Source organism: Erpetoichthys calabaricus, chromosome 8 (genome assembly GCF_900747795.2).
Source record: "Erpetoichthys calabaricus chromosome 8, fErpCal1.3, whole genome shotgun sequence".
Lineage (NCBI taxonomy): Eukaryota > Metazoa > Chordata > Cladistia > Polypteriformes > Polypteridae > Erpetoichthys > Erpetoichthys calabaricus.
The window spans coordinates 65,678,246-65,696,281 of NC_041401.2; the positions used below are offsets into that span (position 1 = coordinate 65,678,246).

Below are 18,036 nucleotides of genomic sequence, written 5' to 3' on the forward strand. Positions count from 1 at the left end.
GTTTCTGATTATCAAACACATTTAACCATTAGTCAAATATAACACAAGTAAACACAAAATGCAGTTTTTAAATAATGGTGTTTATTATTTAGGGAGAAAAAAATCCAAACCTACATGGCCCTGTGTGAAAAAGTAATTGCCCCTTGTTAAAAAATAGCCTAACTGTGGTGTATCACACCTGAGTTCAATTTCCGTAGCCACCCCCAGGCCTGATTACTGCCACACCTGTTTCAATCAAGAAATCACTTAAATAGGAGCTGCCTGACACAGAGAAGTAGACCAAAAGCACCTCAAAAGCTAGACATCATGCCAAGATCCGAAGAAATTCAGGAACAAATGAGAACAGAAGTAATTGAGATCTATCAGTCTGGTAAAGGTTATAAAGCCATTTCTAAAGCTTTGGGACTCCAGCGAACCACAGTGAGAGCCATTATCCACAAATGGCAAAAACATGGAACAGTGGTGAACCTTCCCAGGGAGTGGCCGGCCGACCAAAATTACTCCCAAGAGCGCAGAGACGACTCATCCGAGAGGTCACAAAAGACCCCAGGACAACGTCTAAAGAACTGCAGGCCTCACTTGCCTCAATTAAGGTCAGTGTTCACGACTCCACCATAAGAAAGAGACTGGGCAAAAAACGGCCTGCATGGCAGATTTCCAAGACGCAAACCACTGTTAAGCAAAAAGAACATTAGGGCTCGTCTCAATTTTGCTAAGAAACATCTCAATGATTGCCAAGACTTTTGGGAAAATACCTTGTGGACTGATGAGTCAAAAGTTGAACTTTTTGGAAGGCAAATGTCCTGTTACATCTGGCGTAAAAGGAACACAGCATTTCAGAAAAAGAACATCATACCAACAGTAAAATATGGTGGTGGTAATGTGATGGTCTGGGGTTGTTTTGCTGCTTCAGGACCTGGAAGGCTTGCTGTGATAGATGGAACCATGAATTCTACTGTCTACCAAAAAATCCTGAAGGAGAATGTCCGGCCATCTGTTCGTCAACTCAAGCTGAAAGCGATCTTGGGTGCTGCAACAGGACAATGACCCAAAACACACCAGCAAATCCACCTCTGAATGGCTGAAGAAAAACAAATGAAGACTTTGGAGTGGCCTAGTCAAAGTCCTGACCTGAATCCAATTGAGATGCTATGGCATGACCTTAAAAAGGCGGTTCATGCTAGAAAAACCCTCAAATAAAGCTGAATTACAACAATTTTGCAAAGATGAGTGGGCCAAAATTCCTCCAGAGCGCTGTAAAAGACTCATTGCAAGTTATCGCAAACGCTGATTGCAGTTATTGCTGCTAAGGGTGCCCAACCAGTTATTAGGTTCAGGGGGCAATTACTTTTTCACACAGGGCCATGTAGGTTTGGATTTTTTTTTTTCTCCCTAAATAAAAAACCACCATTTACAAACTGCATTTTGTGTTTAGTGGTGTTATATTTGACTAATGGTTAAATGTGTTTGATGATCAGAAACATTTTGTGTGACAAACATGCAAAAGAATAAGAAATCAGGAAGGGGGCAAATAGTTTTTCACACCACTGTATATACAGCAACACTCATAACAATAACAACACAATTACATATACAGATATATATATATATATATATATATATATATATATATATATATATAATGTAGATATGTAAATACAGTATATATGTAGATATGTAAATATATGTATATGTGTCTGTGTGTGTATTTTATATATATATATATATATATATATAGATATATATATATATATATTGTGTGTGTATATATGTATGTGTGTCTATGTGTATCTGTGTATATATATGTGTATACGTATATATGTATATATGTGTGTGTTATATCTATATATGTGTGTGTAGATATATGTATATGTCTATATGTGTGTGTATATTATCTATGCTATATATATATATATATATATATATTATATATTATATATATATATATATTATATATATATGAGACAGCAACACTCATAACAATAACAACACAATTACATTGACAATCATGTTACGTTATTTTTAAAATGTTTCCTTTTCTTTTTCATAACCTCTTTAACACACTACTTCTCCGCTGCGAAGCGCGGGTATTTTGCTAGTACTTTCCTATTTAAGAGGGAAGTTCTGCTTGTTGACGTATGGCTTCACTGTAGTATTTATCAAGGTGTGCATTTTTATTTTTAGATCTATTTGGATTTGCAATTGTCTTCATTTTTGTATTGAAAAATAACATACAACACACTAAAAATGTGATCCCCCCCCCCCCCCCCCAAGAACCACGTCCTGCTAAGCAAAGGAGAATCATATCTTATTTTACTATCTGTTTTTACCCTAATTCCAGGACCTGCTGCAGAGCAGTACTTCTAACAATTTATCTTCAAAGTAGAATACCATGGCTCATTGGTCACATCAGTTCAGAAAAAGCAATTATAGTGGTTACATATCAGTGGGGATAAAAATGAAACCAAGAATACTGGCACTTATTATTAAAAAAACTTGTCCAAAGTTTCGAGATGGTTACAGATAAAGTAAAACTTAATCCAATTTCACCCACATTCTATTTCCCAGTAAATATAAGCCTTCTTTATGCCCACTCAAGCAGCCCACTATTCAACTGCCTACAGCAACACGATTCATCGTTCATGGGTTAATGTACATAAGGTATTCAGTCCAGATGGAATTTTGCAATGTGTTTTGAAAATATGCAACAACCAAACAGCTTGAGTGAAGTCTTAAATATTTTGTTGAGAGAATATCTGGGGCCTGCCTGCTTCCAAAGAACAATTACCTGTATGAAAAAAAAAACAAAAGTGGACTGTCTGAATGACTGCTGAGTGATGACACCAAAATCACAATTAAGTGCAGAGCTTGAAATTCATTTTTGAAATTGGGGGGAGCTCCCCCCTAAATTTGACACATGGGGCAATTTATGACTCAATCTTGGAGATGAAGGGGGGCAACCCATGTTCAAAAAAACGCTTTTATATTAATATTGCAGGCATTTATTTATAGACATTTATACAAATTTGAGAAGATACAAGATATCAGCAAGTATTTTAAAAAGTTTTGTTATGTTCACTGTTTTAATTTTAAATATTTTTTATTTTGTAATTTAGAGATTTCCACATTTTAGCCGAAAAGCCAGATTTTAATTTGAAGTAAAATAAAATATGTTGAAAAATAATATTTATTCCAATCCATACTGTACTGTTGTTCCTGTCAGGCTATTGTCTGTATGGAGTTTGAATGTGGTCCCTGTACCTTGTGTTTTCCTCCAACATTTTCAAATCTATGTATGTTTGATTAATTGGTCTCTGTCCAGGCCCTATTCCTGCATTATTCCCAGTGCTGCCAGGGTAGGCTCTTTCTCTAAGGCTCCTCTGAATTGGAGTAAGCAGGTTTCAGAAAGACAGGCTTTATTAGTTTGCCTAGTGAACATATTTGCTTTGAGATTAACATCAACTGCTGCCAAAACCAAAACATATTTATAAAAGACCAAAAAGAGAATAAACGTTGAACTGTGGGATTATAGGGTAAATCACACTACAAAGTGATCTTTACTCTGAAATGTCCTTTTGTGAGTAAGAGAAATAGCAACCTTGTACATGCCACACTCAATTTCCTAGAAAGTAATCCATGAGTGGTGTTTATCACTTTGTGCGTCACTAATTTTACTTTTCTGATTCAGGTTTAAAGGCAGCGAGGCAGTCAGGCTTGAGGGGGGGGGTGGGCGAAGGGGCTCTTGATAAGTCAGCAATTCTTACTGCTACACCACGGAAGCTGTTGCATCATTTTTGATCCTTTTGTGAAAGTGTTTATTTGATCTTTGCACTTAAGGCTTTTCACATTATATAGTTTATGTCTACATTATGTTATTTATAAAAGACCAAAAAGAGAATAAACGTTGAACTGTGGGATTATAGGGTAAATCACACTACAAAGTGATCTTTACTCTGAAATGTCCTTTTGTGAGTAAGAGAAATAGCAACCTTGTACATGCCACACTCAATTTCCTAGAAAGTAATCCATGAGTGGTGTTTATCATTTTGTGTGTCACTAATTTTACTTTTCTGATTCAGGTTTAAAGGCAGCGAGTCCACTACAGACATTTTAAATAAATGCTGTTTATGAGCATCTGTAAATTTAGTCACAACATAGCTACGAATTTGCAGCTGTCGGTTTCTCAAATAAAAATGAGCAAAGCTTTCAATTTAACAAACTTTAGTTGAGTTCTCAGGCACAGTTTAACACTAGAATCCCTGAAGCCAACAAAAATATTCATAATGCCAGATCACCTTAAATTCCCTCGCACCTCCTCATCAGCGCCTTTATTTTGCAAATGTGTCAATCAGCAATGGCAGCAGGCAGCCTGCTCACCTATCCCCCACTGAGGCAGGTGAACTCAACACAAAATTCTCTCAGCTGAAGTGGAATTGTATAGGGTAAATAATATATCATTATTTGGAATACATGCATTTCATGTGTGCTCTGTGTCTACAACAATCTGTGTAAATGTAGGATGACAGGAAGTGCGAGGCAGGAAATGTTGAACATATAAATAGAACAATTTTTTTTAATGTTATAAAATATTGACATGAAGTGTATAATATGTGAAGACAGAATTCCAAATATCAAAAAATTTGCTTTTACTCAAGAACATAAAAAATATTGTGCAATTTTACATGTGGCCTGTCAATGTGTAAAAATTGAACCCAAATATCACTTGATATGAAGGGGAGCGGTCTGCTTGGTTGATGCAAAGGTAAGAACTGCTGCTTCATAATTAGGAGGTCACTGGTTTGAGCCCGCATTCTCCCTGCATTTAGCATTATGAGTAGTGAGCTACTATTATTATTAATATATAATAAAAACATATCTAACACCCAGATACAAAGACTTCTGCTGTAAGACATTTGTGTCTGACTTCAGCTGCCTCAGTGGGGGATAGGTGAACAGGCCGCCTGCTGCCAGTGCTGATTGACACATTAGCAAAACAAAGGCGATGAAAGGGAATTTAAGGTGGCCCGGCATTACAAATATTTTCGTAGGCTTCAAGGATTCTAGTGTTAAACACTGGGAATCACACACAACCCACGCCTTGGACTAACAGTCCAAGGCCAAAGCCTGCAGCTACATGCTCTGGTCAAGAGTAACTACAACATGCAGTAACATTTTATGCATGCAAGCTTAACAGAATGTAAATGATGAAAAAAAAATTCTAAGTAACAAAGCACAACTATAAAATAGTGATTTAAAAAAAGACACTGAATATTCTTGCAACAAGCAGAACAAGCTTGCTTACCAAATAAAGGTGTGGAAAATTCACATATTCAAAATAGGAATTTGGCAACAATTACTACAGTTGTTGCCACAATCCCATGCCACATTTCAAGCCTTTAAGTACTTTTGAAAGGCTGGTGATGGGACACATTAAATAGAACTAGCCGACACCCGCCGTAGCATATGGCGGTGTAAGAATGGGAACGGAAAACGGTGAGAAAGGATATATACTTCTTGAAAGATGCAGTTGTGCATAGGTGTTTTGGTGGAGAAGACAGATAATGAGTCGAAAGATCTAACCCTAGAAAAAGCCACGTACAACTGACCGTGGCTGAAGACTGGTATCAGGTCTGTGCTCTGGTCTTTGGGTATCCAACAGTGCATGTAGAATTTCCGGCCAAGCAGGATTACATGTGAAAGTGATAAATAAATCAGGCTTTCCAAATTTATGTACTATGGCCATGGCATCCTGATAGTTTTGTTGCATGTATCTTGGACTTCCTGGAAATGTGGACGGTAATATGATCATTTTGCCTACATGTATGTTGTTATTTTCAGTGTTTGCTTGCAGTGCGCCTGATAGTCCTTTGTATTGTTCCACGCGCAGATCTTGTTGATGTAATCTGAGATAGTTGAGACACGCGCCCTCTATTTTAACATACGCATCTACGATGTACTGTTGGAATAGTTTGCCGCTGGAGTGCAAAATACTAAATGTATTCCTCATTGCTAATCTGTACGAGTAAAACTGGCATTGAGTAAGCCTTATTTGCTTGGCGGTTCTTTTATCGGGAACGTGTTGTAAATCTTGGTGCCAGCCAATGTCTCTGTAAGGGAATAAAAGTGGGTAAACCATAGGATCGCAATTCATATCGAGCATGGAAATCGGTTTACAGGAGTTGCCTATGGGATAGATGCAAATGTCCCTTTCGGCAGGCGGTTTGCCATCTTCTCCGATGAAAATCGCTGCAACATCGGTGTGATATGTCGAAGCATTGTATCGTTGTAAATCCTGCCTACGGTTTTCCTTGAAAACTATTCGTACAGATGCTGTTGGATTGGACTGAGCGATTTCATGCATGTGTTTGTATGATTTAGCAAAGGGGTTGATGGTTCTGAGCATGGAATCTAGCTGGAGAAGTACATGTTCGCTGCATGCAGAGTTTGCTTTATTTTGTAAGCGTACTTCAGTAGCTTGCGCTGTGTCAAAAACATGCAACTGTCCATATCCTGGAGAGGTAGAAGTGTTAGCTTATAGTGGAGAGATTTGGTGATAAATTGCCCGTGTATTTTAAAACAGTATGGTCCGTGGCCAGGAGGTTGAGTTATCTATGCACCCATGGAAGCAAATGCTAGAGAAGAGTTGTATTCTCGAATGTGTTCACGATAATTTTTAGCTTCTGATGTTTGCTGTGTAAGAAGCTGTTGTAAAGACACAGGTGGCTCCCGCAAAGGTGGTAAAGCTACTTTACCGTTGTGGCAGAACCCCAGAGTACTTGTTGGATGTATTATGCTCAGCAGGCCAGTATAGTGCATGACAGTGTTTGCACTGCTGGTCTGGAGTCCCAATGTTGTACTCTTGGATAGGAAGACAGGAATTAGGTGAAGAAGTACAATTGGTAATGGGAAGAGGATTGTGTGTATGTCTGCTGAGACTGAGTTGGTTTGGAAACGTTGCTTTGCAGTTGTCGCACTGCAAAAGTTGTGAATGAGTTTTGTTGTGTTTAGTCAGACAATCCTGTGTAGTGAACTTCTTATTGCATTTCTGGCACTCATATAGTTGTTGGGAAGAATGCCTTTTCTTGTGTTTAGCAAGTGAGGTTCGCGTTTGAAAAGTTTTGTTGTAGGAATCGCACTGGAAGAATGTGTTACTGGAGTGGGAGTCAGGTAATTTTTCAACGGAGTAAATTTTTGTGTGTTTGTGAAGATAGTTTTGCATTGTGAAACGTTTTGTGCAAATGTGACACTGAAAGAATTTTCTTGTGTTTGGCAAAGCTGGGTTTTGTTTTGAAAGGTTTACTACAAATGTCGCAGAGTACCAGCAGACGAAACTGTAGTGTTTTGTGGAAGAGAAGAATGACTGAGGACTGATGTGTTGGTGTTATCAGACATTATATGCTGCTGTGGAGACATGATCGGAATCGGTAGGAGGGCTTCATAGTGGCCATTGTCCAGTTGTCCTGAGTACAGAAGGTAAATGAAGAGAGTATTTCCAGAATTGTAAATGGAAGGCGGGATGATGGGGTCGTGTTTGAAGTAAATGACAATGGTAGCATGGAGAATCTCTGAAAGAGCTTGAATTTCAGCTTTACCACCATAAACTCCAGATGTTGCCATGTATTGATAGTACTCCTGACTTGTTGTGATAACTCGATTTGCGTTGGAAAGAACAACAGGAAGAACGTCTCCAAATCTGTCCCAAGGTGATGCAACAAGATCTACTGCCCTATGTCGTAGTGAGAGTGTATTGCCTTCGTCAACCGTTTGTGTCAAGAAATAACCCACTGATAGGAACAGGCAGTTGCCGGATCCCAGGAATAGAGAGGACGTTGTACAAAAACCTGTCGACATAGAAGATACTGTTGTTCATTTTATAACAAAGGCTTAGGAAACAACTGTCGCAGTATATCGAAAATAGCAAGGTGTATGGGAGGCAGCAGGCAGCGTGGGGAAGGGTTTGGAAGAGGATGAATAGGAATCGAGAAATGCCGTGTTGGCTGCGTGTGGGCGGGACCGGTTTTGAAGAGGAACCGCAGGCAGCGTGGGGAAGGGTTTGGAAGAGGACGAATAGGAATGCCGTGTCGGCTGCGTGTGGGCGGGACTGGTTTTGAAGTGGAAGCAGGACGAACCAGAAGAGAAATATATTTTATATATATATATATATATATATATATATATACACACACACACACACACACACACACACAGTGGAACCTCAGTTTGCGAGTAACTTGGTTTACGAGTGTTTTGCAAGACGAGCAAAAATTTTTAATAAATTTTCACTTGATAAACAAGCGAGGTCTTGCAGTACGAGTAGTTTTTCTGCTGATCGTCATGTGATCACAACTGAGCAGATGGTTCTTCTCTCTCTCTCACTGCAGGATTGTGGGCAATCGTCTCCTATTCTCCGTCTGAGTCGGCGTGCCTCACTCATATAGTCAACGAGCGTATAGTGTTTACTACAGCATTAGCATTGTGACTGTGTGTGTGTGCTGTGACATGCGAGTCCCCGTCTTGCACCCTAAAACACGAAGCTGAATCTCAGTACTTTAGCAACACAAGCTTTATTCAGCTTGAAACAGCAACAGCGCGGTTATTTATACACAGACACAGCAGTCAGGCAGGGCCCTGCACATTTATAATGTTCCTTGTATCACCCATTGACGGCAGGCGCTTATAGCATGTCCGCGATCTTTTCGGATTCGCTTTTACGGAGAACTGCTACAACACTGGGAGACTGTGATTGCTTTGGGACGCTCTTCCGCGTGTCGTCCCGTTGGGTGCAATCCCACAAGAGTTTAGAAACTCACTCACACCAGCCATGATTTTTTTCAAAGGTAAAGTGCAAGTTAATTTGTTTTATGTATTTTTACTTTATATTTTGTATTAATCATTTTTATATCAATAGTTTTGGGTTGTGGAACAAATCATCTGAGTTTCCATTATTTCTTATGGGGAAATTCACTTTGATATACGAGTGCTTTGGACTACAAGCACGTTTCCGGAACGAATTATGCTCACAAACCGAGGTTCCACTGTATATAAATAAAAGAGATATTCCAGGTAGTCATGATCAACCCAAATTTGCATAAAGATGCCAAACCCTGACACTTCATGTCATACGCATTTGGATAATAAAAGCAGAGATGCCAGAGTCCCATTTATAGATTATATTTCAGCATTTAACACCATAATGGCAGCAGAGCCAATCACCAAACTCCTCTATCTGAGATTAAGTGCCACCCTCTATAACTGAATTTTAAACTTCCTAACTGATAAGACTTCAATATTTGTGGTCTGGAAGTATCACACTCTCCATTTTGACCCTCAACACAGGCACCCAACCGAGCCCCCTTTGTACTCGTTATTCACCTTGACTGCATCGCCAAACACTGCCCTAAATGCATTGTTAAATTTGCTGATGACACCACCATCATAAACCTGATCATCAACAATGATGAGAAGCTTACAGACACAGTTTTTACCTGCTGTCTCAGTGGCGCCAGGACAATAATCCTATCATTAATGTCAGCAAAACCAAAGAGCTGTCCACAGATTTCAGAAAGCAGATAACACTCCCATTTATATTGGAGGAGATGCTGCTGAGAGGGATATCAACTTAAAGTTCTTGAAGGAATCATCACTAAAGAAAATCTGAGGAAAGTTCAATATTCTTCATGTTATTACAAACATCTACAGGTACACTGTTGAGTGCATCGTCACTTTCTGCATAACATCCTGGTACAGCACCTGTACAGTATTTATGTATTTTAGTATTTGTTTGAAATTAAAGTGAAAATATGTCACAAACTGTCAGACTATAAACTGTCCAAGTGCTAACATATAAATATGCTCAGAAGTCAGTCATATATGCCATGTGTTAAATGTCAGGGCTTCCACATTCTTCAGCTCCCACATATGCACAAAGTATTTACTAAAATTCAAGCCAGAAGCCGAGAAAAAATTATCCGATAGCACTTATGTTCCAGACATGCTTGAGTAGCTTCTCACTATGGTTCAAGATATATGTCAAATCTACTATTGACAGAGACTTGAAGTGTACAAGCAAAACACACTATAACGGAATATTTCTTTGGAAGTGTAAGAATTAGCAACACAAAAATACTTGTGTAATGGTGAACATTGTTTTCCTGCAAGTCCCCAAGTCTATACAGCAGCAGTTGGGTTTTGTGAAGGCTGCCAGCTGTACATGTTGCTATAATATTTGGGCTTGAAAACTATCACATGAAATCTGTGGTGTTACATGTGTAGCAGTAAATTATTGTGTTCTAAGTCCCAGTTGTTAGCACAGTCTAAATGTCAATTGTGAGTGAAAGGTTTTTGGCTATAGCTAGGAGAGTACCACGGTTTTCATTTGTCATTTATGTAACGGTAATTTGCACCTCTCTATTAATACATACAGAAAGCCTGACTTAGAGATTATTAGCTGCGACTAATTGGGTTTACAATCTTATCAACAAAATGTTTTTCTATATGGCCAGTGACAGTAGTTCAAAGGAATGTGGTACAATGGCTCAAGGTAAGAGATTTCCTCTGACCAAAGACAATTACATTTTTTCCTTGCAAGTGCCGTCAAGTGCTTACCAAGTGCTGTTTCATAGACTGCCTTCAGGACAAATTATTGCACTTGCTAGGATTGTTTAGTTTTGATTAGATTGTGTTTTTGTCATTGCATTTTGGTCTTGGAAAAAGAAGAAAAAAGAAACAAAGAAATAAAAAAAAAAGAAATAGAAATACAGCTGTCTACTCATTTCATGTTCATATCTTACCAGGAAAGATTTTGCAAAGGTACACTTCTCTTACCATGGCTGGGCAGTCCCTGGGCAAATAGACAAGAAAGGGTGTAATCACCATAGCTATCCCACCCCTCAGTGGGGTCTAGGACAAACAGCAATGTGTCTGCCACTTTTGCTATATCCAAAATTGCGTGGAGGTCACCTAAATAAACAAGAAAAAATAATAATAAATTACCTTGAAACAGAATTTCCAAAAATCTGCTTTCCTCATGCTTGCTTAATTAAAAATAGAAGGCAGTAAAAATGTGACACTTAAAATATAAAAAGAAAATAAACAAAAAACCCAGAAGACAGACGCTCACTATTCTTTTTAAAATCAGTAGTGATATTTTGCAGTTTTATAGTACAAGACCTCCTTTTCTGTAAGCTCAACTGAAGTAAATGGTTACAGAAAACTGAAAATAACAGTAAAAGTGCACACCGATTCTTTCAAGAGAACAAGGCAAGCAGTCTCCTCAAGTTTGAGAATTTACCAGGGGTTGCCTGGTAAGTTCTTAAAATAGACCAGGACCTCACGTATAATGCCGTGCGTAGAATTCAAACTAAAACATGGCCTAACTAGAAATGTGCATATGTACAAAAAAATTTAGATGCATAAAATTGTGCCTAAGCAAAGTTACACAGACTTCCCCCGTTATAAATTTCAATGAACGTGAAATTTAACACAAATGCATGTGCCTAGAGCCCCACCCCAACTCCTCCCTGAATTTTGCATATTTGAATATGTAATTCAATAAAATAGCTCCTCCTATATAGTGTTTTGCTAAAAGACAACAGCAAAGACACATGGAAAAAAGAAGAATTTCAGCAAATGCGAAGTGGAGGCAAGGAAAAACATACTATTTGTTGGCTTAAGAAGTGGTATAAGCAACAAAAGAAAACTGATGCAGTAATACAGCATGTCAGAGGCACTTGAATATTCAAGTTCAGAAAGTTGCACACTGCCTGAAATACAAAAAGAAGTGGTCTGATATCAAAAGCAATGTGAAAAGACGTGTCACAGTCCACTGTCCGTTTATTCTGTCTCAGACAATATTCTAAAAGCTCACCCTCATGCTGAGGACATGCTGCATCCGATTTTTTTTTTTGACTTTCTTCTAATTACATTCAAATTAAATTGTCAGATTTGGCTGATCATTTGGTGAGTCAGTGTTAGGTTCTTCATACTGCATCTGTAAGTTATGGACATGCCACAATTGTGTGCTACACTAAGCAGCATGCTACATGTTTACACAATACAACATAGTTTCTGTGGACTACAGAGAATGACGGTGCGGGTCCAGCTCCATGCTCCCTCTTCTGATTTGGGAGCCTCTTGAACCCAACACTGTTGATAGTCATGACCAGGATGAGCTGTACAAATGAGGACACCACATGAAGCAAGGGGAAGGTGCAAAAGTGTTTGGTGCTTTTATTAAAAACAACCCAAAATCAAAGTGTTCATATGTGCAGTGCTCCATCAAAAAGAAATAATCCAATTAAAAAAAAGGTGAAGTGGTGGTTAAAAATCACAAATAACTCCATTAAAATTAGGTTTTTTTAAAACATGGTGCTGCCTTCTTTTAACACTGGCAGTTCCCTTGCTTATCCCATGCAGGCCTTGCAACAGAGGAGGCGTGCTAACAGCAGAAGCAGCTGACCATCCTCAGGTCCGGTTGCCTGCCGTCCCATGGCTACAGACAGGTTCCCTTGCCGGACCAAGACTTGGGTCCGCAACAGCCAGGGTGCTCACAATGGGACTTTCCTCCCAAGCCTCCACAATCCCCACTGCCTTCCTGGTCTTATACAGTGAGTCGCTCCTTTTACGCACATCACTCTGACTCTCGGAGTTGCTCAGCCAGGGTGATCACTCCTTCAGCCCCTGGGCTTCAACCTCTCGCGCCACTCAAAGGGCTCTCCTTCTCATCTGCCTGTCTTCTCTCTCTCGAGCCTGCTCCCTTCAGCTTGCTCAATCCCACACCAGCTCCTTCCTACCTTCTTCTTCTATCTTTAACCTCTGTTCATTTTCCTCTCTATCCCTTTTTTTCCCCCCTCCTCCCACCCACACTTCACGTTTTATAATGTGGAGGATGCGGCCCAACTGTGTTGATTAGCAGCTCCCAGCGCCAATTAAGGTCATGGATGTTCCTACACCTGTGCACTTGGTGTAGAACCCCCGCCCCCGCATCATGCCTGGGAATGGCTCTCGTCATGCTACCATGCCCCTTCATCCCAAGGATTACTACATAGAGCAGAACGTTAATAGAGTGGAAATGCTTTCTATTTACACAAGCAAATTCATCCTTTGAACACAACAGATAGACTGCTCTTTACATAGCTCTTTGAGATGACTCGTTGTCCTTAAAAAGAACACTTGCCTTTTGCTGCCATATGCCGAGTTGCCATTTTTACAGACTCTCCTAATACAGACGATGTAATGCCAACTCATTCTTTTGGTGATTCATCCCTGGCTGATATGACTTGTCCAGTGCCATTGCATTAGCAATCTTCATGCAGTTAACCAGTCCGATTACATTTGGGAAAACCAGACATTGCTGCAAAATTCAATTTTAATTTTGCCAATTCAACCACTGTGTAAGGAAATCTGATTATCCGGGTGACAGGCAGATAATACCATCCCATACAGCTGGCATGGCATGACTCAGTGATGATCATGAACTTGCTGACCAATTGTGTATTTCACATTGAAAAGCTCCTGTGGCTAAAAACTCAAGACTGGACAGAACTTGCAAAGGAGCAGGTAGAGCATTATTCCTCAAAGTCTGCCTTAGAAGCCAGTCATCATCATCATCATTATAAATAAGCGATCTCTTCTAATTCTTCCTTTTGCTATGTCTTCTAACAATGCTAAAGTAGCTAAGGTAGTTGGAATAGTTTGGCCATTCCATGCACCATTATATTGTTACAGAATGATTACAGTCAAGTGAATTAAATTTGTAAATGATATGCAATTAATTTTGGTGTATTTAATAAATACTGTGTCACGGATGGAAATGTAAAAAAGAAAGGGACACCATACAGAACCTGCTTTGACACTGGGTGCTGCCATTTTGCAAAACCAGGCAGAAAAGTGTGTACACCTGGTGTGAAGCTTATGTGAAAATGTGCGTGGTTTTAAGCCAAGCTTAGTTTTTATACATCTCGAAGTGTGCATGGAAACAGGCATATGCACAGTTTATACATGAGGCCCCAGATGACGAAAACATTTCCAAAACAGACCAATTATATTAGTATTATTTTTAAATTCCTCTCTTTACAATAGATCTGATGATTACATTTTAACAACCCACAACCAGCACTGTTTAGGAAAAACTAATGTTTTACAAAGTAATGCCATACCTGTGTTAGGACTGGTGAAAATCAATCTCTGTTTAAAGCGAGGAAGGGTGAAGCCAAATCCAGGCAAATCCCCTATATTTTCATGCAGTATGCCAGTCTCATCACTCTGCAACAGCCGCATGACACTCTGAACCTTTACCATAGCATGTAAAGCGATAACAGCAACCAAGTGTGGAGGGCCATCTTTGCCACCCAAATGCCGCTTCTCTGTAAGGACCTGAAAATAAACAGTAGGTGATGAACCACGTGAATTTTTAAGGGTCCTCAGGTCAGCCCTTACAAATGGAATCCAACAGCCTCACCGCATCTTTCTTATTACAACGAAGCTGTCTGGCTTTGTGGCGGCGATCCAATCGTTTCTGCTCCTTTCTTTGTTTCTTACTAATGGTTTTGACTGGTACACGTCCTGCAAAAGGAACACAGGAGAAGCAGATTCATACATAGTTGACTATGGTTAAAAGTGTAGCACTTTCCCAAAAAAACAAATACAAAAGACTGAAAGCCAATAAACTTTAGAAAAGCAACTTTGACTCTATAAAGCATGCCTTATGGAACTATATCAACTGAACATTTACTGGATATTTTTATATATAATCACACTGGATAATTAGAATATAGTATGCACAGAAATTAGAATGCATAATATGATTACACACTTATTTTAATTAAGCACTTGTCTTACTATGCGATTCTGTACCATATAAGACTACTATTTTCAAAGCATATTGTAATTTCACCAATATGGTTTAAACACTGGAATGCGTCTTACATGTAACTAATCCACCAATGTAAAATGACACCCTGAAAGCCAAAGACTGGGCAAAGGATTAGGAATAAGGAGGTGTGGTTGAAAAACAGACCAGACAAAGCCGGTGCTGAACATTAGCATAATGAATAGGGGGCATGGATGGACAGAAATTCCTACTAATGAGAAGTGGGCATGGCTGAAAGATAATTGCACAAGGTTGGAAAATGCCATTAGGTGTTGCCCATTAGCATAGCAGGTGTTTCAAGGTATCTTATCTATATTAAGCTAAGTATAAAATATCCTTGTGCCCAGGAACACTGGCTCCCTCTGCAGACAGAACACGGCTTTTTATTATCTATATATATAATTCACAAAGTCGACGCCAGAAGGGGAAGACACCCATGAAAGCACGCACACCAAAACAAGACACCCATGAAAGCACGCAGGAAGAGGCGTGGATTCACTAAGCCGCCGACAAGTAGGAAAGAGCCTCGCCCACTAACTCTATGGCCATTGGATACGACGACAACTCGCAGAGCCACGCCCACTAACTGGGACGCGACGCCTCGAAAAAAATGCCGTCATTTATGTTCATCTGTTGTACGCTGCACATCGACCTCTGAGCCACCTTGAGTTGGGGGCAGCAAGTCTTTGATAGGCTGCAACAAAATGATGAAAGTACGGCCGCATTTTTTTTACATAAGCTGTGTGTGTGTGGGTGTTAGTTAATTTGTTACTCGAAGGATTTCAAGATTTAATATGCACAGGCGGTAACACTGCAAATGCAGCCCAAACGAACCAAAAATCTTCCACAGTCTCCTTACTGTAAAGCAGCAACACTACCACTGCGCTACAAGACAGAGAATGTAGTTAAAGAATGCACCAAGCTTGATTTTACTTTCACTTCTGTTTGGACAACTGTGTCGTTCAGGAAGTGTTCACCCATCAGTACATAATTATGCGACATATGATACGCCGTGAGTTGGCAAGAGCCACGAGTGTTCAGCGGTGTTTCCCAAACTCGGTCCTGCTGAACCCCTGTGGCTGCAGTGTTTTGTTCCAACCAGATCCCTAATCATTAATGCCGGTGAAACTAATCTTAGCTGGATGTAATAATCCGAGATGAATGCGCACCTCCGCGCTGAGTGAAAACACAAGCTAAGTGGGTGGGTGTTAGTTAGTTAACTAGTTACTCAAAGGAATTCAAGATTTAATATGCACAAGCGGTAACACTGCAAAAACAGCCCAAACCAGGAAAGACAGCTGGCAAAAAGTCACCAACAAACTAAACGCGTGTGCATTGTACTTACTGAAAGCAGCGTTACGGATTTTGCAAATGTTCATTTTTTCCCTCTGCTTAAAAAACACTGAAAAAGCGGGTTGGTTTGCAGCGTGTAAAACAGTTTGTTTGTCACGGATAATTTGCTATCCACACAGGGACGAACCAGGAAGCGAACCCACAATCTTCCACTGTCTCCTTACTGCAAACCAGCCGTACTACTACACCGCCACAAAGCAGTTAAACAAGTTATATTTATATTTTTTACACATCACACACTAGAAGCTGCTGACGAACCCTTCTCTTCGTTGACAGTCTGTAGCTACGAAAAAATAAAAGCAATACGAGTTTTAACAGACGTCATTGAAGTGTATCATAAGTTTCTGTAACGTTAATGAAAATGGCCAGGAGGTGTCACTAAAAAAGTGAGTGTTAAATGCTTCGAAGCTTCGATACGATTTCCGACACAATTGCTTCAAACGTGTTATAATCAGCAGACTAGCATGACGGATGGGGCATAATGGTCGTCCTTCCCCTCTCCTCCGGATTTTTCAAATGTTAAATTTTTCCATGTGCTTAAAAATCATTAAAAACCCAGCCTGATTATGCGGTGTATAGTATTTCATAAAAGCCTAAACTGAAACCAGAAGGCTTTTGGGCTTTTTGCACGATTTCCTGGCTTTGGATATTATTGATTTGGGATTTTATACTATGACAGTCTTTAGGAATACAGATCCTTGGGATTAACAATTTCAAATCAAGTAAATTACACACCAAAAAAATACATCATAGATACTAAATTTAAATATCACATAGAATTTAACAGTATAGTATGTGTGAATGTGAATCACAAATGACTGAGGTTTACGAAACAGTTGAAGATGGAGGGGGAAAAAAAAAAAAAAAATCACAATACCTTCAAAATAGGATGAATTGTACACAGTGTGAGGTTAATGTTTGTAATAGCCTGACCTAATCAAAATAATAATTCTTTGCATTTATATAGCGCTTTTCTCACTACTCAAAGCAGTGATATTTCAAACATGTATCATTCTTATCAAATCAATATAAGTAAATCTACCAGATAACACAATGTGTGTAAGATTAAGGCACTCTGCTTAAAGGTATTGTAACAGTAAAATTACTTCTGATAAAAACCATCCTGGAAATTGGTTGGATCAAAAAAAAGGCCCAGGAGACAACATTGAAACAGAATGACTGACCTGAATAAAAAAAGCAGGAAATGCAAATTACACTGAAATTGACCAAAACAAAAATATTTACCGCAATTATTCACAACACTACGGGTAACATTTTAGACTTATTCAAACTGAGGCATACATTAAATTAATTGGTAAAGAAGAACAGTTTAAAAGTGCTTCCTTGATAACTATGTAAATAAGCAAGGTAACAAGGCAACAACATAAATGATCAAAATGAAAAATTGCAACACAGATGGCTAAATGATCAAGAATAATTAGAGTAGAAAAATGAACAGCACAATAAAGAACCATTTGTGTCGAATGATCGGTTGTTCATGGAGTCCCGAATGAGGCACATTACCTGCATTGTCAATTACGGCACTATGGCCATGTGGCTCGATTCCCTGAGGGTGATCCAGCTCACAGGATTATCACTGGTAAGGACCCAAGCGGCTGAAACAGACACAGGGGATGCCCACATAACACCTGGCTGTGGCAAATAGAGGGTCATTTCCGGAGGCTGGGACTGGACCGCGTGTTTGCCTGGGGGGTTGCCAACCAGGATCCCGAGCTGTTTTGTCATGTGGTGGGTGCGGCAACACACTGCACCAGTGCATGCTCCTCGACCTGACCGGACCTGACCTGTGCCCT

General features: G+C 39.5%; 1 protein-coding gene across 1 annotated transcript in view; it reads right to left on the bottom strand.

The window, feature by feature from the left end:
• tsr1 (TSR1 ribosome maturation factor) overlaps positions 1-18,036 on the bottom strand; it is a 102,673-nt gene that overhangs the window by 72,363 nt on the left and 12,274 nt on the right. Inside the window, exons 2-4 of the mRNA XM_028806657.2 lie at positions 14,459-14,562; positions 14,157-14,373; positions 10,825-10,959 (exon numbers count right to left, since the gene is read on the bottom strand). Coding sequence (XP_028662490.1) covers positions 10,825-10,959; positions 14,157-14,373; positions 14,459-14,562 — 456 coding nt within the window. The remainder of the gene's footprint in view (positions 1-10,824; positions 10,960-14,156; positions 14,374-14,458; positions 14,563-18,036) is intronic.